Source organism: Haliotis rufescens, unplaced genomic scaffold, assembly GCF_023055435.1.
Source record: "Haliotis rufescens isolate VD_foot unplaced genomic scaffold, xgHalRufe1.0.p SCAF_6, whole genome shotgun sequence".
Taxonomy (NCBI): Eukaryota; Metazoa; Mollusca; class Gastropoda; order Lepetellida; family Haliotidae; genus Haliotis; species Haliotis rufescens.
In genome coordinates this window covers 39547618-39573709 of record NW_025964334.1, presented here as the reverse complement: position 1 = coordinate 39573709, position 26092 = coordinate 39547618, and the positions used below count along the sequence as shown (strand labels likewise).

Here is a 26092-nt window from a genome sequence, read left to right as displayed (position 1 = left end):
TTTCCCTGCACATAGCCATTTTGCACCACCATATATTTTTATTGTATTTTGTATACTTCCATCACAAAAAAATATTTTGTTGTCAACACAGCCACAATATACCGTGAATACCTTGAATTTCAAAGCAATCCACAATATTTACCATGACGTTATTACCATACACGCAAACTGCCATAAGTCACTCAAAACGCTCAGCTTCATACAAAGTCACACAGGGAAATAACAAGTACTCATTACACAAGAATAAGAACTGTGATGCTTTTTGGATTACATTAAAGTACGTTCCGTTCGTTGCCATACCTGTTCTCGTATCCTCCTATAACTGAGACATGACTCCCATGGAAAACCACAGGGCAGTAGTCAGCTTTTTCTATAATAGATGTGTTCCTACTCACCTGAAACGCCATATTTTCCATCACTATGTCAATGTCCTCAATTGTATCTGGGTAAACTCAGTGCCACTGTCCATGTGCTATAGGCATGAAAGTGTAAAATATATTTAGATAATTAAAGGGAAGTAAAATCAATAAGTCATAGAAATAAGAGGGAATATATGCCAGATATTATAACAAGAATTGGCACCATCTTGGAGTGTGGGGACACACTCTTCGTCAGAACGGGGATCGTATCATAGGCATGAAATTACAGTAATTATCAACTCATATGGTAAATACATAATTGAACAATTGGAGGGGTTAAAACAGTAAGACATAGATATAAGGGAAAACTACACGTCGGAAAATATACTAAGAACAAGCGATATTCGGAGTTACGTACCAACTGGAATATACTTGGCCACTGGTGCCCAGGACGAAACAATAGCATATCTAAGGTTGTGTGTGAGAACAGGGCGATAAGAATAACACCAGAAGGAACACACAAGACAAGGTATCAGAGATAGAATAGGTATGTGAAGAAACCGAGATGAGACTGGCCACAGATACATATATGGGGTTGGGGGGGGGGGGGGGGGGGGGGGGGGGGGGGTAATTCAGATTGAGGAGTTCACATTATAAGAAGGGGTGGAGGTGTTTGACCAATGTAAGATGGAAAAATGAGTGGAGCTGTGACGTCGGTGTCGGTTTAAAAAGGGGGAAAAGCCCCCAAATTGAGAGAGCGGCTGGGGAGAATTCATCTGGACTGGTGCTCCGCTCTCGGCTTGTTGTCACGATCTTTCGAACCAGAAACCAAACTTAGGCACCATCATTTCGACTGAGACTGAAGCTTTGCGGCCGAAGTCTCGTACTTAAGTGACAAATGGAGTGGGATGACCGGCAACACAAAGTGGGAACAAAAGCTGTTACACGAAGATCACTCTTGGTGCTTGTTGGAGGAACTACGGTAATAGGTCCAAGGCCCTCGGGTACTGACATTGTACCTCTCGCTCATCCCAGACTGTCAGCACCAAGAACGAGGGGATTGCCGTAGTTCAGGTGAAGAGGTACACGAATTGCTACCTTCCGATTACGCAACAATTACCATCGATAACATCGTAAAATTACCTTGGACACATGGCTATATTCCAGTGTTATTTAGTCAACTGTGTGTTTGAAACATGAGTTTCACTTCCTGCTTTCCCCTGCTACTTATCGCTGGTGATATCCTTCCACATCCTGCCTCAAACAACTAACTGAACACAACTCTAGACGTTAACATATTCCATTTGAATATCAGAGGTATTCGCCATAAACGCACGCATATTAAAAATGATATATCAGACTTTGACGTTCCATGTTTCACCGAATCCCATCTTGACTCCAGAGTACAGTCGAATGACTTCTCTTGTTCCTACGATGAACCCCACATGAGGGACACGGATTGAGTGAGTGAGTATGGTTTAACGCCGCTTTTAGCAATATATCACAGCGGGGGACACCAGAAATGGGCTCCACACATTGTACCCATGTCGGGAATCGAACCCGGGTCTTCGGCGTGACGAGCAATACCATTATGTATTATCTTCAATAAATCTCATTTGGCTGGAAGTTAGCTCATGCCCTTGTACAAGAAAGGAGACAAATCCGTACCCTCGAATTATGGACCAAATAAGCTCATCATACATACTTGGGTAGATACTTGAGAGACATGTCTTGAGGTCAACAAACACATCAAGATGCTTCTTATAAATCATAGAAGTACATGTCAGCAAAGGCAGCCAATAGCATTATAAAATCGGCATTAGTCCGGACTAGTACAAGCAGCCACGCACACACACGTGCGCGCGCATGCGCTATTTAAGTGCAATGATGTTAAACCCAACTTCACTTCACTTACAAGACCAGACTGTGTGCGTGCGTGCGTGCGTATGTGCGTGCGTGTGCGTGTGTGAGTGCGTGTGTATGTGTGCGCGCGTGCGTACGTGCGTGTGTAGGGAGGCGGGGTGCGTGTGCGTGTGCGTGTGTATGTGTGCGCGCGTGCGTACGTGCGTGTGTAGGGAGGCGGGGGTGCGTGTGCGTGTGCGTGTGTATGTGTGCGCGCGTGCGTACGTGCGTGTGCGTGTGTGAGTGCGTGTGTATGTGTGCGCGCGTGAGTACGTGCGTGTGTAGGGAGGCGGGGGTGCGTGTGCGTGTGCGTGTGTATGTGTGCGCGCGTGAGTACGTGCGTGTGTAGGGAGGCGGGGGTGCGTGTGCGTGTGCGTGTGTATGTGTGCGCGCGTGCGTACGTGCGTGTGTAGGGAGGCGGGGGTGCGTGTGCGTGTGCGTGTGTATGTGTGCGCGCGTGAGTACGTGCGTGTGTAGGGAGGCGGGGGTGCGTGTGCGTGATGAGGACCATCTCGGAAGCTTGACCACTGTTGCGGATAGGTGAGAATTATTATCACTGACCTTTTAGTTATCACCACTGCCATCATATTTTGTATTGGATACTGCCATGGATATTGTGCTGCCACTCTATTGCATACTACCATTGTAATTGTTGTGCAGTAGTTTGTATTGATTTGTAAACCTAGTTAATTGTAATACAATTGATGATTGTATATCATTTCTTGTTTGTTTGTTGTTTCACATAACATTGAGCAAATTGTTGTGTGTGTGTATTTGTGCGTGTGTGTGCGTCTGTGTATGTGTGCGCGCACGCATGTGAATGCGCATGTGTGTGTGTACGTGTGATTATTATCAGGTATGTCATCTATTTCTATATCGCATTCCGCATATACCCTGCACGTAATACATGGTTGTAAATCATGTTGACATGCGTATTAAATACAATTCAATGTTTACTGTGCTATTTCAATATCTTGTGTCCATCATACTTATTTGTTCCTGACTTTAGCATTTGGCAAAGGCTGACGCCTAGATAATATTCCCCCCCCCCCCCCCCCCTCTCTCTCTCTCTCTCTCTCTCTCTCTCTCTCTCTCTCTCTCTCTCTCTCTCTCTCTCCCTCTCTTTCTCTGTGTAAACTGGTTACACCACGGTTTCTTTACAACTTGATTAACGTCAGCACCGCAGCCACTAGACTGGCGCAGACTCCATTGTATAATAATAGACTGCAAATAATGACTCACAGTCCATTCAACAAGCTAACAAAAATGCAGCAAAAACATAATATTTTGAAACACTGTTATAAAATTAAAGTTATAAAATGGACTCTGGAATTTCTGCATTTGAAAAAACACAGAAGAAACAAATCTCGATTTTTTTTTATATTACCTTTTAAAAATATTTTTAAAACAAGGACTGCTTCCAGTCTAAGCACAAAACTGACGACGCGGAGACCAAACATCGCTTAGAACACCAGCAGCCATAAACCAACTTGTCACCTCATCCAGACTTGGGCACGACGTGCACCAGCAAACACATCTATCACATGTATCCTGCACACCCTTGGTGAATGTTTAGACGACACAGTGCCACCGTCCTAGTTTATGTGTATATTATGCGTCTGTAGTCGTTCTTGAATAAAAACACTGGTATTTTGAAACTACTGAGCACACGTTCGCTCGCAGGTAGTGGATGTACAATACATACTGTAAGAATGTCTGATTAGTTCTTGCATCAGAGACGCCATAATATACGGACGTCATGCACATTTCAATGATGATTAGGATGACATGATAACTGCTGTGTAGCTGTCGACTTTAAACAGAAACTTGCTCTCAACGTTTGAAATAGCATTACGGTGTTAGTGGGGAATTCAGTTATTCAATTTTGGCATTGCAAAAAAGATAATTTTTACCAGGTCCCCACGAGTTTGACACAACGAGGATCAATTGTAGTGTTTCCTTTGTCCGGTCGCAGTTAACTCTGTATGACCTATGCCTAACTGGGTCAGAGCATTGGTTCGCATCACACGCCCATGACATCTCTCGCAAATTTCATGATTGTAAGTGGCTCATTAAATCGAATCAGACTGGTCGCCAGGGATAGGATGTGCTTGTGGGGTGGAGTCATGTTCGTTTGTTTTCTTCGTTTTGGGGGGTTGCGATTTTTTTTCTTCCGAAAAGAGAGCTGAAATTCTTTTGTACAGCACATGGAAAGAATGTTGAACTTTTCTCACTGTTCACTAAAACATGATAACTGTACAGATGTAAGTGATTTTGAAAGAGAACAATGAAAACCTAGACAGTTGGACACGTTGGGTCCAAACCCCGAGTAGTTTTACAAAACGGTTGAGAATCAATCGCCCAAACACATCTACAACTGCTACATCACCCACATCAGTGGAACTTAAGTTTGAAGTAAAACTTTTGCTGCACTTGCAGCATGCCAGCCTACAAAGATTGGACATAAAAGGAACGATGTACTGGTCATTCACATCCAAACCGTTGGACCGTGACAAATAACATGATGAGATTTATGATACTAAAAGAACAAGCCATTGGTATGATACATCATGAAGCAACCCCCACGTTGCAAAGAGTTTTGGCTGTATCTGAATGACAGTCACCAAGCTTATTGTCTGTAATAGGCACACTGGGTGGACGGGGGACAGGCGATACTTCATCGTCGACGTCGTTACACCATAACAATACCCCTGAAGGTCACGGAAGTTTTGTCCCCAAAAGCATTTGTGAAAATATTGAAAGTCCAAGTAGAAAGTAAAATGCATTTACCCAATCACAAAGAGCAGTTTTTGCCTCAAATTGGTCAGAAATAGGACACACTCGCTCTATCATAACAAAATAGAAACAGGTGACACCAGACCCATTAGACTCCTTTTTATAGGCAAAACGCAACCATTAGAAAAGAAAAGTTCCAGACAGGTGCAAGAAATGTTTGAAGCCAATGTCATTCAGTCCAGTTCTTCTGAATGACACGCTCCCGTTGTCATGGTTAAGACACGGGATAGCTCTTACCGCTTTGCCGTAGATTATATAGACACCTCAGTGCAGTTACCAAACTTGTATTTTCCTCGTACCACCTCTGCGAATATTTTTAGTGTGCTTGATTGTGCTAGTGGCTTTGGGCAAATACCAATCCATCCAGATGCAAAACACAAGTAGGCCTACATTCTGCAAACCATTTTAGAGGCAGTAAAGAAATGAATTGGCGTTACATACTAATATACGTTTTCTGAAACATTTTTGGAAGATTTGAGTCACCTCAAGGCAGTATTCCAAAAGATCAAGAAGCAGGACTCATTCTAAAACCAAGCAAATGTAAATATCTTAAGATGGCATCCATGTCCATCCTTCAAAAAATGATTCAGTCACACAGGTCCACATGTCTTTTGACCATACAAGTATCTTCCTGTTCTGATTTTAGGAACAAACAATGTTGATTGGTAAGGTTTCGTTTGCTCGTCAGTTTCCAAGTAAGGGTATAAACTCCTTAATGGTCATTTCCCATCACCGTCAACAACTGCTGTGGCCTCTTGAAATGAAAGATTTGAAATGATTATTACTAAATAAGGGTTACAGGCATACTGTCTCTCATGGCCATGTCTCTGTGAAAGAGTGTGGCTATGCTCACGAAAGATTCTGTATTGATGAGGATGTATTGATATTGTGGTCGGGACTTTTATTGAGGGTGAGTTATTTCTGTTAAAGCAGATGGAGGCTGAATTTTTTTATTTACACAAAATTATGAGCTGTGTCTAGTGTAAATGTATCGTGGAAAAACGTTCCTAGTGAAAAGTGTTCCATGGGAATAATTTCCCTAGAGACAAATAGTACAAAGGAACACTTTCACTACATGAATAGATATTCTTTCACACATACACTAGGAACAGGAATAGAAACATTGTTGATATTCCATATTTAGATCGAGCAACTGACAAGTGGTCTCGTTAATACACTGGGGCAATCAATTGAAATCTTACATGCCCTTATTTTAAATATCAAATATATGTTTGGCCGAATGAGGACGGCAAACGGACTTACTATGTCTGAAAGGATGAGTTCCCCACTGAAGAATGAATCTGTCTCAGTTTGTTCCCGACAGAGTGCATGAGGCAGGACAAGGGACAACGGGATCCAAACACTCGATGACAAAGCTGTTCGTGACACGAATCATTCCAACACGAGGCCTAAGTCAACACCTTTACTTCAGTGTATGGCCGTTATAACTCCATTAGCGTAGGTTATTGTCTTTGATAACAAGCAGTAAATCCAATAACTGAAATATTCAGTGGCTCGGAGATATTCCGCGTGACGGAGCTGAGACTGATTAATCTGCAAGATGATGCAAGACGATTGGCCATTCGGTGAACTAGCAGGCATGGTTGAACAAAGTTGTCTCTCGCCCAAGATGTTTGTTCTCGGATCAGCAAAAGAGAAGGGTGAAGTGTAAATACACCAGGACCAATAATTTAGAACACACATGATGGTACGTTTTAGGCATGACAAACTGAACTTTTACCCTTAATCATAATACATAAGCTCGAATTCAGCGCCACAGAAGGGTGTACCTCTACACTAGTCACAAGATGATCGTGTATAAAGAGAGCGGTGCTTCAATTGCTTGGTGAGTTCAAGAACGGTAGAATTAATTAATGAAACGAAAACATACACATTGTGCTTAAAATGCAGGTACGTAAAACCATCTCAAACTAGGATAACGAAAAGACTACTAATTGGTGAGTTACATCAAAAAGCACTGATTAGCTACGAAACGAAACTTGTAAAACAGACAAAGTTAACACTAACTATCGTTATTTAATCAGTCTGTTACACATACTAATATTCGTCTTAAAAGGTATATAATTACTAAAGACACATTTGACTGAAGACATGCAGAGCCTATAATATAAATCGTTTATTTCCACTTCTTATTTGTGAACACACTTTTCCGACTTTGTGTTAGTGATGATTGCACGTAAACATATCGTCGCTTTGTTCGCCTGCCACTTACTCGAGACACACATGCCAACAGCTGGTTGACTCTGTTCTATTTAAATTCACATGCACGCGTGAACATTTGCTGAGCAATTAACCCATCTACAGCACCTCACTTGATTGGTACTCCATAGTGCAGGGTATTATCAGGGAGGTGTGGCACACCTTGTATGTCCCGCCCCTAGGTGGCAGCATCTCCAAGATAATTCCCACAAACTCTCACGCTGAACCTTGTTCACGTTTCAGATGACCTTGACCTTAAAGCTTCCCTTGTTTGAAGTCGTTCCCGACACAATCCAAACAAACTTGATATCTCTGCCCCAAAACAAAGCGAACAAATAATACTTTTCAAACTAAACTTTTCTGAAATGTGAAAAAATTGTTGTTGTTTTTTACTTTTCACTGTTTCACTATCTCTGTTCCTCTGCTTCCATGCAATAGTTATTAACAATTTAACTAATTAATGCATTTGGATTAGACAAGTTTAAGAATGCCATACATACACTTCAAGACAATAATGTTTTGATAAATTGCAGCCATCAGTCAAAACAAAAATATCAAAATATTTCTTTCTTACTAATGAAAAAAGATTCATGAAGAAAGAAATATTCACAGAAAAAAGTCTTCCTGTCAATGAAATAACTGCAGTCAGTCTTTCTAAGTACCCCACCTGTTAAAACACCCACCTATCTGAGACAACTGCACTCTTCACATCTATGTATCCATTGTGTTAACACATTGTACATCTGTGACATCATCGATATGACGATATCATCGCCATATCGTTAGGTGAAAACATACGTTTTTCCCTGAAATGAGCCAATGAAATTGCTGTTGCTTTTCATCCACTAAACAGTATTTAACAGCATTGCCTGTCCAGTGAATGAGGTTTGCTTTCTTTGTAAAACATGCGGTCAAATTATGTTTTACTGCATTGCGGGGACATTTCATTTTTGTTCAGAAAATTGCCAAGCCTTCCCCAAGGACATTAAATGATTAACTCCTAGCAAAAACGTCTTACCTTATTTACAGAAGGCGACATCAACATTCTGCCTCTAACCTGATGTGAACAACTCACTTCAGCGGACGCCAAACAGTCTACGTTACAAAACCACACTCGGGCGGATTGCATTTCAGTTAATTTGTCATACTTCCGCTAGTAAGGGCATATATTATGTACTTACTTTATAGGTATATATTTACAGACGTAATGGACTCAGTGGTCTTCACATTGTAATGACGTTTAGTGTGTACAGGTGTGCACTGATTGACCATCGAGGCTTGTGATAACATCTAGAGTAAATACTTTTACTGAAAATGTCACCTACAAACTCACTATGGGAAGGCATGATCAATATGTATAAAATAAGTCTGAATTAAGCCGAATAGTCCTCAACTAAACATACACTGTGGAAATACTAAACAAATTACATGTATTTAACAATCCTCCGTGCCGGAGAAGTAGTTCGTCTGAATAAAAACTTCAGAATGGTCACGAGCCAACAAGGGAAAGTGAGTGGTGGAGGGTGGAGGGTGAAAGAGGATAGGGAGGAATGAGTTCAGGTGGTGGTGGATGTGGAGGCAGGGATTGAAGACTAGGGCATCAGGAGGTGGTACTAGGTCATGTGACAAAATCTGGGGCGTAGCTGTGCTTAGTTGTGTCATTTTGTTGGTTTGTTGTTTAACGCCGCACTAAGCAATATTCCAGCTGTATGGCGGCGGTATGTAAAATAAACGAGTTTGGACCAGTCAGTCCAGTGACTGACATCATGAGCATCGATCCACGCAATTGTGATACGAAGACATGCATCTATGTTGCGCAAAAAAGATGTACTTCTATCCGCGGGTAGGGGATTACAATCCCACATACACTCGTGCACCTTGGTCTGCTAGCAGTATAATGACTCGGTCATTATCACAAGGACAAAGACTTCAGATTACATACATTACATTCAGATTACGTATTTACATGATAGGACGACGATCTAACTGTGCACCACAACATCGATAGTAGCATCGCCTCACGTGACTGGACGACGATCTAACTGTGCATCACAACATCGATAGTGGCATCGCCTTACATGACTGGACGACGATCTAACTGTGCATCACATCATCGATAGTAGCATCGCCTTACATGACTGGACGACGATCTAACTGTGCATCACATCATCGATAGTAGCATCGCCTTACATGACTGAACGACAATCCATCGCCTCACATGACTGGACGACGATCTATCGCCTTACATGACTCGACGACGATCTAAGTGTGCATCACAACATCGATAGTGGCATCGCCTCACATGACTGGACGACGATCTACCGCCTCACATGACTGGACGACGGTCTGTCGCCTTACATGACTGGACGACGATCTAACTGTGCATCACAACATCGATAGTGGCATCGCCTCACATGACTGGACGACGATCTACCGCCTCACATGACTGGACGACGATCTAACTGTGCATCACAACATCGATAGTAGCATATCGCCTTACATGACTGGACAACGATCTAAGTGTGCATCACAACATCGATAGTAGCATCGCCTTACATTATTGGACGACGATCTATCGCCTTACATGACTGGACGACGATCTAAGTGTGCATCACAACATCGACAGTGGCCTCGCCTCACATGACTGGACGACGATCTACCGCCTCACATGACTGGACGACGATCTAACTGTACATCACAACATCGATAGTGGCATCGCCTCACATGACTGGACGACGAACTAACTGTACATCACAAAATCGATAGTGGCATCGCCTCACATGACTGGACGACGATCTATCGCCTCACATGACTGGAAGACGATCTAACTGTGCATCACAACATCGATAGTGGCATCGCCTCACATGACTGGACGACGATCTAACTTTGCATCCCAATATCGATAGTGACATCGCCTCACATGACTGGACGACGATCTAACTGTGCATCACAACATCGATAGTAGCATCGCCTCACATGACTGGACGACGATCTATCGCCTCACATGACTGGACGACGATCCAACTGTGCATCACAACATCGATAGTGGCGTCGCCTCACATGACTGGACGACGATCTATCGCCTCACATGACTGGACGACCATTTAACTGTGCATCACAACATCGATAGTGGCATCGCCTCACATGACTGGACGACGATCCATCGCCTCACATGACTGGACGACGATCTAACTGTGCATCACAACATCGATAGTGGCATCGCCTCACATGACTGGACGACGATCTACCGCCTCACATGACTGGACGACGGTCTGTCGCCTTACATGACTGGACGACGATCTAACGCCTTACATGACTGGACGACGGTCTGTCGCCTTACATGACTGGAAGACGGTCTGTCGCCTTACATGACTGGACGACGGTCTGTCGCCTTACATGACTGGACGACGATCTAACGCCTTACATGACTGGACGACGATCTAACTGTACATCACAACATCGATAGTGGCATCGCCTCACATGACTGGACGACGATCTATCGCCTCACATGACTGGACGACGATCTACCGCCTCACATGACTGGACGACGGTCTGTCGCCTCACATGACTGGACGACGATCTAACTGTACATCACAACATCGATAGTGGCATCGCCTCACATGACTGGACGACGATCTAACTGTGCATCACACTATCGATAGTGGCATCGCCTTAGATGACTGGACGGCGATCTATCGCCTCACATGACTGGACGACGATCTATCGCCTTACATGATAGGACGACGATCTAAGTGTGCAGCACAACATCGATAGTAGCATCGCCTTACATGACTGGACGACGATCCATCGCCTCACATGACTGGACGACGATCTAACTGTGCATCACAACATCGATAGTAGCATCGCCTTACATGACTGGACGACGATCCATCGCCTCACATGACTGGACGACGATCTATCGCCTTACATGACTGGACGACGATCTAAGTGTGCATCACAACATCGATAGTAGAATATCGCCTTACATGACTGGACGACGATCTACCGCCTCACATGACTGGACGACGGTCTGTCGCCTTACATGACTGGACGACGATCTAACTGTGCAGCACAACATCGATAGTGGCATCGCCTCACATGACTGGACGACGATCTACCGCCTCACATGACTGGACGACGATCTAACTGTGCATCACAACATCGATAGTAGCATATCGCCTTACATGACTGGACGACGATCTAACTGTGCATCACAACATCGATAGTAGCATATCGCCTTACATGACTGGACGACGATCCATCGCCTCACATGACTGGACGACGATCTATCGCCTTACATGACTGGACTACGATCTAAGTGTGCATCACAACATCGATAGTGGCATCGCCTCACATGACTGGACGACGATCTAACTGTGCATCACAACATCGATAGTAGCATCGCCTTACATGACTGGACGACGATCCATCGCCTCACATGACTGGACGACGATCCATCGCCTCACATGACTGGACGACGATCTATCGCCTCACATGACTGGACGACGGTCTGTCGCCTTACATGACTGGACGACGATCTAACGCCTTACATGACTGGACGACGATCTAACTGTGCATCACAACATCGATAGTGGCATCGCCTCACATGACTGGACGACGATCTACCGCCTCACATGACTGGACGACGATCTACCGCCTCACGTGACTGGACGACGGTCTGTCGCCTTACATGACTTGACGACGATCTAACGCCTTACATGACTGGACGACGATCTAACTGTGCATCACAACATCGATAGTGGCATCGCCTTACATGACTGGACGACGATCTACCGCCTCACATGACTGGACGACGATCTACCGCCTCACATGACTGGACGACGGTCTGTCGCCTTACGTGACTGGACGACGATCTAACTGTGCATCACAACATCGATAGTGGCATCGCCTCACATGACTGGACGACGATCTACCGCCTCACATGACTGGACGACGATCTACCGCCTCACATGACTGGACGACGGTCTGTCGCCTTACATGACTGGACGACGATCTAACGCCTTACATGACTGGACGACGATCTAACTGTGCATCACAACATCGATAGTGGCATCGCCTTACATGACTGGACGACGACCTAACTGTGCATCACAACATCGATAGTAGCATAGTTAGATCGTCGTCCAGTCGTGTAAGGCAATGCTACTGTCAAAATGTTGACGATTGACCCCGTCTAGGACGTCCCAGGTCAAGAACAAGAGTACAGGATCGATTGAATCCGAAACCAGGCTCCATGAAATTGAGCTCAAATTGCTTCAAACTTTCATCAGGCTACTGGAATACGAGTTATATCAGCAGGTCGGATGATTTGGAATCGTCTACATGCAGCTCATCTCCATGCTGGACGGCCACGTCTTGTGCCGCCCCTGACAAACTGTCATATTGCCAACAGATGTCAATGGTGTACACAACACCGAGTCTGGGGCAGATGAGTCCCGCTTCACTTTGCACTTCTAGACGTCTACACACAGTGCACATGTCTAGACAACATGGACAAGAGGACCACTTAATGTACTTCGGGAATAAGTGCAAGTAGACTAAAAAATAACCAACTCATTTTGTCAATATTTTCACCTTTATTATTCTAATGACACTTCTCTTGGTGTATAATGCATATATGCTCATAAATTCTTCATCCTGTCCAGCACTATTAATATTTGGTAATACATATAGCACCCTTTGACAGTAGGCTCTGGAACCAATATTAATGTCAAACATACATTTGTGGTGAGTGAAGTACAAACAGTGAAGCTACTACTGAGTGGCTCTACGTGTACAGCATCCAGTTATTTCAAATACATGAAGAAACAGAAACAATTATGCTGGTACAAGTTTACATCAAGTGGAATCGGTGGGATTGTCTGTGTGTACACATGTGTATCATGACACCTTCATGGTGCCAACACTCCTGAATACATTCACTCTAAACCTTAACATACATGCATCATCACTGCTATTCCAAAGGTGATATGGACCAGCTGAGGTATTGAACAGTCCTAATTCCCCCAACTCTAGGATCAGTAGATATGACTTATGACTATACACCAGATCCAGCAACACACTCCAAGACCAGACCTGCCAAGGCAATGTATGCATGGCCTTGTTTTACAGGATATATACGCCAGGATTCAGAAGACAACATAAAAACGTTGGTCTTGTGGGAGTTAAGGTTAATATAATAGTCTTGAAATAATGTAACCACCAAAATACAAAAAGGGTGTTGAAAGCATTTTTTATCATTTTCTAACGTATGCAAAATTTAGGGCAGGAACATTTTGGGATAAATATGATGAACAAACATTGGAGCAAAATGAAAAAAAAAACACCACACACATTTGTCAGAGTGAATCTGAAGTAAATTCCCTGAACTTCAAACTTCCTCAAATGTTTACTAGGTTAATTTAAAGGTATGCATGAGAGAATACTAGGTTTATCAGTTGTTTTTCCATTTACATCAGAAAATATTTCATAAATCTAGATCACAAAAAAGTGTTTTTAGTATCTCTTTCTGTTGCTTTTTTATCCCAAAGTGAAGCAAATATAGTCTGTCATAAATGGGTAGTCTGCCATAAATGGGTTTTAATATATTTTTCAGTAAACAATCAGAAAATGATTATTTCATTATGACTTCCAATTGACTTCCACAGCTCTGTTGGCTGAGAGTGAGGTGACACACATCTAGGCTGCAGGCCAACACTCAGTGATACAAGTTGGTCAGTCTAGCTGTGCTTCCAGTACCATACAATCTGCCCAAACTGATACAGTTGGGACTACCCTTGAGGACATCAAGGGCTATCCAACCCCAGACCAGCAGACCCTAGCACTTGACAACACCCTGCTCCGCTGGGCTACCTGTCACCTGACTTATACACAATGACACAAGTGTTCATCACATGCAGGAAAGTAATTGACAGCTAACTTGATGTCTGTGGCATTCAAGTCTTATATTAATAACTTTCCCATGGAGATTAACTGATTTGGGCCAGACAAAAAAAGTGGTGTGCCTCAAATCTGGCAGTCATCAAAGACAACTGGGCAAATAATGTTATAAATTAGTCAATCAATGTTACATGTATGTATATATAAATAAATATATTAAATAATGTAAATGAAAGACTACATGGGTTCTTAGAGAACCATGCGCTCAGCAAGTAACCCGAGTCATAACATACCATAAAACAATCCAAATTAAGATTTCTTTTACTTTCACAATTGTACCTGGGCAAACTAGGAGGTGACTGTCCAATATATTACCTGTAAAGTGTCTTCTGGGACTCAACATTATATACATGTATCTACATTCCAACATTTCTACCTCAAACAAATTGGGCCTTATACATTACACATGTCAGATGAAAGTGAGTAAGAGAAGTGGCTTTTTTCAGTTACATCACGGCTGCCAGCTTCATCTAGGAAGAAAACCAAAGCGATAGAGGTATGGAGTCAACATTCCGAGGATCATAATCCCGGTGATTTGGGACTCATGACCAACAGATCCTGCTTCTAAAAAGGGTCTGCAAGATGAATAAGTATGGCTCAGATGACCTTATTGCCACTGCTGCCTTATTGTTTGTACAGTGGACCTTTCTTACCAGTCATGTTCTCCTGTGTGGGGCCGCACCCGACACTGTATAGAACAGTCACACATGAATGACCCGTCAGAATGTTGTCAACCAATTCCCGTTATCCAGCATCAACTTGCTGCTGTTGTAATAACTGCACTACTGGATGAGTGACATAGTTACAGGTATATAGCAGGCCTTGATTTAGCTATATAAAACACCAGTACAACCAATTATTGAAAAATGCAACTAAATATTAATGTCTACATGCACCAAATTCATGTAAAAAACATCATTATTGTGTCTGACTTACCCTTACTTGTCCCCACAAAATCTGTGAATTAAGTGAATGTCTCTAAGCTTTATTTACTAAACTACATCACTAATCCATGTGTCATGTGACACATGACACAATCATCAGAGATCGGAGATTGTAATTATCATGACTAGTTGATGCATCTATGTTTCAACTTTAAAAAATGTGACTTGGGTTTGGACACAGCTCCGGGCACAACTCTCCACAGCACAACATAGCCCTGGCCCAGCCATACCCCAGGTGTACCTCTACTTGTTCCTCTCGGCATATCATATTGCACGGGTTCATTGCTGTACATCAAACACAATTGATTTATAAGCTTCGAAAATCTTTCTACTTACATCTGTCTGAAGATCAAAGAAAGTTCTGAAATATTTATTTTGATAAAACTGAGGTTTTCTTCTGAAGACATGGATGTGGCAAATCAACTGTTTCAGTCAACATGAACAGTCATTGAAATAGAAGATTTTTATTATGAAACAAACTGTTTTAACTGTACATTATTATTCTTTACGGACAACAAATATTTTTTTCTTATAATATTTTGTGTGAAAATGCTGGTTCAGTATGTGGAAAAAAATAAACCGATATTTCAGATTATTTCATGTTGTTTTTCTCAAGTGCTTTTCAGACCTGACATTTTTCCAAGGGTTCCATGTTCAAACATTACCAACTGATATGTAACTTTAATGTGGATTTGATGTTTGACTACATGTAATATTTGACACATAACAAACTGTAATGTGACACACACATGAAAGATTTCACCCTTTCTTAATCTTTGACGTTGAATGTGATTTTCATACAGTAATGCAACATTAATATGGAGGTTATTATATATTTTTAAGAATCATTTATTTTAATCTAAACACAATCATTAAAATCAGATCTTTCATCCAGAAGAGGTATCACATCAGAATGAAAGATCTGATTTTTATAACTTATTGGTAACTAATTTATCTATATGTTTACTAAAGTTTGCAAACATGGTCGTCACATAGACTCCATCAGAAGGCAAGGTGTGTTCAGTAGCACATGACCACCGGTGGAGTAGCAACATGATTGTATAGATAGTCTAGCATAGTAAGGTGTTACCAACAACTCTTAGCTACATGTTATGACATCAATGTTATCTAAATGTAACAAATCTAAACATTAAAACTGCTAAATAAACCATTCATTCCCCTGAAAACAAACATATAAGTCATTCTGACCTAGCCTAGCAATTTCACTCTGATCTCTGTTGATGACTCAACTATACCAAAATCATGTGTTACAACCGACTAGAATGATACTGCTTTATCCTCAATAGGGGTAGTTGGTTCTTCATATCTGGACCTGTACATTAATGGCAATAATAATAATAATGATAAAATTACACAATCTACTCTTAACATGTACAACTTGGTATGAATCAAATGATAAGAATAACAGGAAGGACATATCTCCGTTACCATGGGAACCTCAAAGCAGTCATCATCCACCAATGTCGTATCAATACCTGATACAGATGCAGCTCACTGAAACCACTCCAAGGGAAGTAACTCCACATCAACCTCACAAATCATATCCTGGTGGTTACTGTTAAATTGAGTGAATACCCTGTGTTGCTTTCATCTGATGGCAACTTTAACAAAAAACATTTTTTTAGGCATTATTTTCCTATTTTCAGTCATAGGCATTCGTGCAACAAGTATCTAAGATATTCCAATGTCATCAACATAGATTAAGTATAAGCTTTAAGTACATTTTTAAATGGTTTAAAAACAGAATATATTTAAACAAAGAGCATCATATCTGCATGATCAATGAGATTCAAAACAAAACAACTTCTCACAGTAACCATAGTAACTAAATGATATGGGAAAGAAACGGCAAACAGCAAACATATATAGTGGACAATTGAATCAGGGTGACGGAGTAAACAGGGTAAATATTGACCTCAGCCAACATAGACAAACTGATGCGAGATAGTTTTAACATGATGGTATAAAACATCTCAATTCAAAGCACTGCATGCAAGTTCTTTCCAAAAAGCAACTGACTCTCTCAGATAAATACCACACAGAGGACTCAATAGTACAACCATAAAATTAAATATTCACATTTGACAAATTTAAAGACATTGCCTATTAATAAAGCCATGAATGATTTCTAAATATGGCAGCCAGGGTGGCCATGTTTCACATCAGATCAAAATCCTATAAGCAATGTTTTGAGAAACCATAGCTAAGATGATTCCTGTAAAGTTTTGACTCCATAGGCCTTGTAGTTTTAGAGGATAAGTTGAAAATGCAGCAACACTCGAAAAACAGGGATCAAGAAAGTCAAAGGCCATACCTGGATAAAACATGGAACTTTACCCAATGCATTATTATCTGCTATTCCGAAAGCCACTTGATGGCTGGCTTTATTCATGTGAAGTTTCAACTCCATAGCTCTTGTAGTTTCAGAGACATTGAAAATGCAAAAAGTTAATGATGGACAATGCACAACACATGCTCATGTGTAAAAAATGATGACAACATTCAAACCCAACCTGTCAAACTGAACCTCAGACTCTTCACTCTGTAAAAATATATAATATTATTATAAACTGTTCGGACAGATTCAAATTTCAGACTTCCTGACATTTCATTCTGCCTTTATTGTACTGTGCAGCATTCAAGAAAATCTTCTCTACATAACTGTAAGCTTGATCACGATCAACTTAACTAATGAAGGCGTGAAATGACCATTCAAGCATCAGTACATATAAGCCCATTTCCAAAACAAATATCAACCTCATATTCTACACTATAAGCTTCAGCCTTCCCCTCAATCAACTTTCTGATAATAAAACTATAAAGAAATAAATTTGTGGCAAAGAAATCGTTAAAAATTGTTCTGTCTTAGTTTTCCATGACATGTCCGATGTTGCCCCGCCCGTCTTCCTGCACGTCCTGAAACTGCTGATACCACTGATGAAGTTCTCGCAGCTTCACCGACACCGACTCGCGCTGCCGCTCTGCCAACAGTGATCGCAGCTCGTTGTCCATGGGAGCATCACCGGGAGGGTACACAAAGAAGGGGTTGTCTCTCAGGATTCGGTTCTGGTTGAAGGCACAAGTTTTGAGATGCTCCCCTATGGGATTGTGGCCCGAAAACTGCCACTGTTCAACTGGGCTGAAGGCTGTGCTGAAGCGCCACCTCTGAAATGGAGTGCATGTGATAAGAGTGAAAGTTGTTTTGATACTTGGACCAGACAAACTAGTGCTTGACAATGTGAGTATCATGAGAAACCATCCCTGCTGTCATTCGGCTATGTCACACATGCTCACACCCAATCCTGAATGGAACCAACTCTCCCAAGCATGCAGGACCTATACTCACCTGTAATTCCAAGGAGAAACAATTGCCCATGAGTCAGCAATATGATGTTTATTTAAGAAACATATGACACATGGTGGTTATTTATTGTACACTTAAACACTGCAAGGAGAATAAACCATGACGGGTGCATGGAAACGTGTGGTTTATTCTACCTGCATAGTTTTATTGTACGATAAACAACGACCATGCATCATTCATTTCTTATATGAGATATCAACATTATGTACAAGTTTTAAAAATATATACCCAAATTTTAATAATGTTGACTCCCTGAATAGAATCTGACCACAGAAAAGTCAGACAAGTCCATTTTACGAACAGGTGGGTAAAGTTTGGTATTTCCAGGATATTCTCACGTCGATTATCTGTACCATTTCTCTAATTGTCATCTCTCCCACTTTTGGATGCGATTTTGGGGAATGCCCATGTGTGGAATCGAACCCAGGTCTCTGTTGTGACGACCGAACGCTTTAACCACTCGACTACCCAACCGACCCCAGTATCTTAGAAATAGAATTTTACCACTTTAGTGAAACCCACAAGCACAGGAATGTTACTGACAAACTTAGAAACATTATCTGGGTTAATATGTTTATAACCTGGATCCCAGGATTCTGGCATGTCTAAGGGACAGTGAATTGTGGCACCTAATGTGGGAGGAATGTGCTGCCATAGACTCACCAATGGAAACCCACAAGCAGGGGTACACTGAACATAAACAAGCAACATTCACACAGGGTCAGTCAGCGACAGAGAACACTGTTTTCCACCACAGTCAGCCAATGTCCAGGCTGTATAATGGAGTCTGAGCTAGGAAGCCAAGGTGGACAGCAGCAGCACAGATCTAGTTAAGCATTTGTTAAGATCTATAAAGACTATTGTAACATTAGCTTCAGCATGTTTAGTAAACACTCAACAAGTGAAGGACATGGTTTCTATACAGTGTTCCAAACTATAAGAACCCTTGCAAATTTTTAACACTTCTGTATGCAAAACACTGACAACATTTACTGCAAAGCCTATGTTCATATTGAGCCAATATGGCCATACACTCCTGACTTACATTGCAAAATGACTGCCACGTGACCTTCTGCTCTGCATCCTTGACCTTCTCCCAGACCTGTATGACTATGCCGCGTTCATCGAGCAGGCTGCAGCAGACGTCACGCAGCAGTTTACAGGTGAGGGCTAGGTTACACAAACTGAAGGAGTCCAGATGTCGGGACACATGCTGCAGCACCTCGAAGGGAAGATTCAGAAACTCCATGCCTGTAACCATGACAACAAACCTCTGATACATACAGACATTTCATTGTTGTGATGCAAATCAATCAATTAAAAAGGTGAAGTATGCAATACAGATTATCGAAATACCTGGAAGTGAAAAAGTGAGTGAGTTTTGTTTCTTGCTACAGTCTGCATAGTTACAGTCATCTGTCAGTGATGAACAGCAGCATACATTACCAAGGCACTGTCATCACTGTGTAACAACTCCACCCTGTGTATGCTTTACATCATGTACATCATAACAAGATAAGTAAATCCAATGATCATTGTCCAGTGTACGTTTAATCATGTTAATTACTCAAATGTGACTCAGGTATATGTCCTAATCCTGTGAAGATTTCCTATAGTTGTTATCATGGTTATTAATATGATGATTATGATGAGCATGGTAAATGCTATTTTTACTAATCATGCTAATAGACTTTACTATTACATAACGGCTGTCAAAATAAGATTTAGGTCTATATCAGTGATAAAGATTGAGATCTTCAAAATAATAAAGGATTAATTTCTCTCACCATCCTCAGAGTTTTATTAATGAGAGAATTGGAAAGAAGATCTAAAGATCGCTCAATCAATTCAATCGTATTAATAATACTTGTAAGTTTCAAACAAGATATGTAATAGTACAGTAATACCCAAAATTATCCTACAATTAAACATGCTGAATGCAAAGCACACGAACCTGTATCATTCCACGTAGGAGCGTCTGGCTTGGAGAGGCGGGACTGCACGGATATAGCGGAGTAGGCTCGGTAAGAGGTGAAAACTTCCATGTCCAGGGCATCACCAGCAGATTCAGGAACACAGTCAGACGAAGGCACCACCTCCGACTGTGCACTGTGCTGTGAGGTCGGGGTGGTCTCATATTGCACAGGGGGTAGTGAACGATTGGGATACGTTGTACAGTTTGTGTCCATAGCTTCGGACTGGCAGTCATCAGATTGAAGTTTGTTGGTAACTGGAACATTGTAGTCTGCTGATTCTGTTGCTGCTAAACCATAGCTCTCTAATAATGCACTATGTACAATAGACACACCATGTTTACTTGGCTGAAAGCGCCGAAAGGAAAACGTACACCCCAGATATGCCAGAGGACATCTTTGCTCCATCCAGCCATTCAAGCAGCTTTGGATATCGTTGTGAACGTTTTTAAAGTGCCATGCATACTCATCTCGACGGAATTCCTGAGCACATAGAAAAGTGAACATTTCAGCTGGTTTGGGTTGATACTTTGTGATGCAGTCTATGTTGATATCCACACCAAGGACATCGCACAGCCGTGTATCGTTGTCTAGTTTCCTTGTCAGGTTTTTATTATTATTGTTTGTCATGGCTGTTTCATCCCCATCTTGAGCTGGTGTAAGGCTAACTGGTTCAGCAATGTCAATGGCTCCTCCAGTACTATCACACCTGGAGATGTCTGGAGTGGGACTGGGTACTTCGTTGGTCTTCTTGTTTCCTTGCTCACCAGTCTCATCAATATTCTTAAGAGAATGGCTTGAATTTGCCATATGGCTGGAAGCGAGATCTAGCGTTGTTGAAAGACTATCGGCAGTTTGTTTGGTGGCTCTGATGAGTCGACTACACACACTACGCTGCAGGCCTGGGGGATAGTTCCCCAGGTTCCATGGTGTATTTCCACCCTCATCATCAGACACATTTCTTGAAGTTTCTTCCGATGTGAGCATATCTGATTCCATTGAGCTACTTCGATGACTAAAGGGGGCTGCTGGATATCTAGTGGTGAGGCGATTTCGCAATATTCGCTTCGTCTTTTTGGGAGCATTCAGTGTTTCAACCAACATCCTTTGGTCCCGCATCGCTAAAGCCACATCCAACTGCCCACAATGAACTTTCAAAATGTTGGAAGGCAGTGGCATCTTTTTCTTATCTTCCACAGAATACATGGGCCATCTGTTCCATTCAATGGGACAACATAGGACGCTAGCAGGACACACTTCAAGATGAATTCCCAGTTTCTTCCGCTGCATTACAAGAGGGCAGCCATAGAGAAAGTTGATGCATGCAACTCGTTCGTCTGGACACAGGTGGGAGTGTTCAGACTGCAGACATTGATGAAACCTGGCTCCACAACCAACATCACAGACAGCCATTGGGCAGCTGGTTGTGTTGTCTGCCTTGACCGCACAATGGCGACTGATACAACCTTCACAGTGGACATGAGACATGGCCACAGACTCTACTCAGACGCTATATCTCCCGTGGTATATGGCCCATAATGACCAGTTGTTTCTCTATAATCACAGCTGTTGGAAATCTGAATTTGAGAAAAAAAAGACCTCGGAATTATTTTTTTGATCATAGCTCCATGATTTCACTGTGTGACTGTTTAAATAATTATAGTGCCTACAAAGAGAAAATCACAATCTTGGACAAAAATAATGATTTTTTCCCCAAAATGTCTTGCCAGTATTGGGCCCTAAGTTTACCAACTTTGCTGGTCTTGTTGGTAACTAACCACAGCTCGAGATAATTAGCATATTAATCAAATGCAGACATCACTTATACCTGAACTCTACTGCATTGAATAATGCTAAAAAGTGCTATGTCTCACTTTATTGTAACTTAAAGGGGCACTGATCTAACGCAATTCCCCGGACTGGTTGTTGCCTTTGTTATTGTTTTTTCCCCCGTGAGTACCCGGATGATACGCAACGCAACTGAGCGTGACCAGAAACTGGGCTACCGTCTGCAAGGACAGCTAAATAAACTTGGAGGCTGGAGGCAATATTTGTTTTACGCATTTTTGCATAAACACTGATTGGTTAACTGTGATTTATACAGATTTCGACAAAGGGCGCATGTTAATTAATTTCTTCAGCCTAAACAAAAAGACAAAAAGAACAGCGGAGCTCATCGAATGTCGTCATTTGGAAATACCCCAGATGGTTATAGTTTTATACTAAAAAAAGTATCCATGCAGTGAAAGCATTTTCGGATTTTGGCTTGCGTCGATAATACGATTACTACTCCCTTGTTGACATCCACGTTTTCTCGTATAACCCTTCACTTGTGTATTTGTCGTCATTCACTTGGTGCTCAGTTAATGAATTTATTACAGGTACAATTAGTGGTAGCACCAGTTAGATTACCTGACAAAGGTTCCCATTTGGCATTTATTGTGTCTGGGGTAATTATTCAATCTAAATCCAGGTTTGAAGTGAGGTGAAATGTGTGTTATGTAATATGCACGTGGCAGCCCAGCAAGAGATGAATGATCAGTTGATTTATTTTTTTGTAAATCAACGGAACGTTCCTAGTCATCAAAGGATTAACAGAAAATACGTTGATTGATTAATCAGTGTTATCTTGCACAGTGGATATGTCAAGAGTGAGTGTTTACATGTCTAGGTTTACTAAAACAAATACACTCATACCATGGCGTGGAGTGCCGATGTAAAAACAACATACTTTGTTCAGAGGGTTAACTTATAATACGTTGATTGATTGATCATTGTTATCTATCACTCAATGGATTTTTTAGGAACCGTGAACGTTATGAAAATAGTTGTCACGTGGGCTTTCTCAGCCGACCATTGAGACTTGACACCTATGTAAAACACCTGAAACAATCCAAGTTATCAGTTGAGAAACGAACACGGGTTATAATATCCCGATCTTTTAAAATATTTGATTGTTACTGAGACACGTGACATCGAATAAGTTTCTTTGTACATCTGCAGACTAGTGGGATATTGTTCCTTTGCGTGGATATTCACGGATACATTCCTCGAACAAGGAAGCTGCCTAAAATTTATACACATAAATTTGGTAGGTTGTAATTATGATATTTGCATTTTGTTTCCTTCATTTGAACCGATTCGTTCTTGTTTCCCCTCGTCTTGGTTGGGAAATTCTTCAATGCGCGATAGACGTTGTTTTCACAGGTCTTTGTAAGCGTGTATATATTACCGTCAATTTGTAAAATGTGATTCTCTCAGGCAATTTATAAAATGTGTAAATATTTCAGTCATTTTGACTAAAAAATCTCTCCAGACTGATTAAGACGATCAAAAGGGCCTACAAACATCACAACAGATTATTATGTAGGATTAGAAGCCAAACAACATAGAAATGTCCTTTTATCAACGTAACATTTTCAATCTCTTGGTGATGACATTAAACATCAAAATGTTTGGAATTTGTTATCATAATAATACAGATGGAAATGTTTTTCAGTCACTAAAAATAACTGAATATTTGTTACACATTTGACAGTAAAAAAAATACACACTATAAAAAAAGCAATGCTCAGGTGAAATATGTACTTTGTGTTGCAAGTCAAAATAGTGTAAACGAAAATCGCAAAATTACCAAGCAAGTGACTTATCAAAACTTCGTCACCATTACCGATGCTACCCACAAAGATACCTACATTTCCTTATTATCTCGAAAACTGTATTTCATTTTGTTCATCAATGTGACCATACGCCCTTGTTACTACCCATAAAAGCGACTAATGCGCTTACGAATGGCGCAGCAGAGGTCGCGAACTAGTCTAGATTTCTGCTATACATCCGGGTACTCACTGGGAAAAAACAATAACAAAGGCAACAACCAGTCCCGGGGAATTGCGTTAGATCAGTGCCCCTTTAAGACATCATCGCTGTTGCAACCTTATGACAACACATAGGGCAACACATGGACAGATGCAAACTGTAAGACACCTGAAACAGCATTATATCCAGAATTATATTTCAAAAAGGTTAACTCAATTGTTTTGAAAAACCCAATAGTCTGGACCCAAGGGAACTGAAATATACTGAATACCAAAAGAGAAGCACCTTTAGAATTCAGCACCGCAGCTTTTTGTGAGGACGATCTCTGAGACAAGCAACAAGTCTTTGTGGGAATTTGTCAGGATCAAAAATGGCAGCTCCCATTCAAGACGTTATGATCAACTTAACCGAAGAAAAGTTTTCCATTCTCTACATCCTTGTCAATTGATTCATTGCAAAAGGGCATAGTTTCACTGAAGTGGTGTATCTTGCAACAAAATGTAACAAATTACATCACAGGGTATCGTGACATGTTTGTTAACTTTGTGGTGCTTAATTCTACAGGTATAGGGCCCCAAAGTAAATGATAACATGTGAGTACATGTATACTTAATGGCCATTTATTTTATCTGCAGCCCTAACTTACAGTAATTATTTATTGTCTTGTTATTGTCAGATTAAAAGTAGTTATTAAAGCCATAACTTTTAGACTTAACATTATAGATGACCATGATGACCTGAGAAATTAATTGTTAAGGCAAATGACCATGGACATTTCACAGGAACTCGTTATTGGTCAGTAAATAAAAATATATACCCCCTATATGTAAGTAGAGAACTATATATACTAAAAAAATATATATCAATATATACCCCCTATATGTAAGTAGAGAACTACTTACACATAGGGGTGTATATTTTTATTTACTGACCAATAACGAGTTCCTGTGGGACATTTCCCTAAAAAATAACAACTTATAGACAGGAAAGGAGTTTTACATACAAGAAGAGGAAAAAATATTAGTAGTGAAACATATCCTTTCAGTTGTTTCCGTGCAGAAAATGTTACCGCCTAGCCTATATATATGTATAAGTATTGACGTCTACTGATCTAGAGTAATCGCCAAGTAAAGTGTGCAAATGCACATGATCATGTTGATGAATTGTACTTTTACTCAAAATGGATTTCCTTCTGGTTTTCATTTAGAATATTTCATTTTTTTTCAGGTCAAGTATAATCTGATTCCGAAGTAAGTAATTCTTCATCAAACTGAAAACACCTTGATTACCTTGAGTCATCGTAACTCCTTTTGTAACATTTTTGTTGTTTGATGTTGAAGACACAGCTGATGGTCACGCGATGTCCAACATAAATAAAATATTCATGCTTCTTCCAACCCGAAGTTATGATATTCACCTAGAAGATATAATGTATATTTTAGGCATTTCATTGCATCATATTTGACAATTTTCTGTACCTAACTTGTTTTTCCCCCGTTATCATTTAGGACACCGATAAATATTTATAAGGACATTACGGAAGCAACTCTCGGCAGAAAAATATCAATTTGATTATCAGTACTATACAATTATATCGGCATTTCTAAGATTACATTGAGAGCGCATAAATCCCCTGTGTTTGGAAATTACTGTAAAATATAAACAATAAAAACTTATGGAACACATTAATCCAATGGAAAACGTTTTATCATTCATTTCCTTACAACCGGAAAT

The 26092-nt window shown here is 41.0% G+C and overlaps 2 protein-coding genes across 4 annotated transcripts in view; both read right to left on the bottom strand.

Annotated features, from left to right (window-relative positions):
- Positions 1-8352, bottom strand: part of LOC124145796 — a 79561-nt gene extending 71209 nt beyond the window's left edge. Inside the window, exon 1 of one of the 3 annotated variants that reach the window (XM_048386579.1) lies at positions 8296-8352. In XM_048386579.1, coding sequence (XP_048242536.1) covers positions 8296-8322 — 27 coding nt within the window. In that variant the 5' untranslated portion in view covers positions 8323-8352. Of the gene's footprint in view, positions 1-6320; positions 6969-8295 lie in introns of those variants that run through there. The other 2 variants (XM_048386580.1, XM_046515713.2) reach the window with 2 other exon arrangements.
- A 4507-nt stretch (positions 8353-12859) lies between these two features.
- Positions 12860-25898, bottom strand: LOC124145797 (F-box only protein 30-like). The gene is made up of 4 exons (XM_046515714.2): positions 25648-25898; positions 20521-22116; positions 19612-19817; positions 12860-18367 (listed from the first exon to the last, which is right to left on the bottom strand). Exons 2-4 carry the CDS (start codon positions 22025-22027, stop codon positions 18068-18070), a joined length of 2013 nt encoding a protein of 670 aa, XP_046371670.1. The 5' UTR covers positions 22028-22116; positions 25648-25898; the 3' UTR covers positions 12860-18067.
- Positions 25899-26092: the final 194 nt, after the last annotated feature.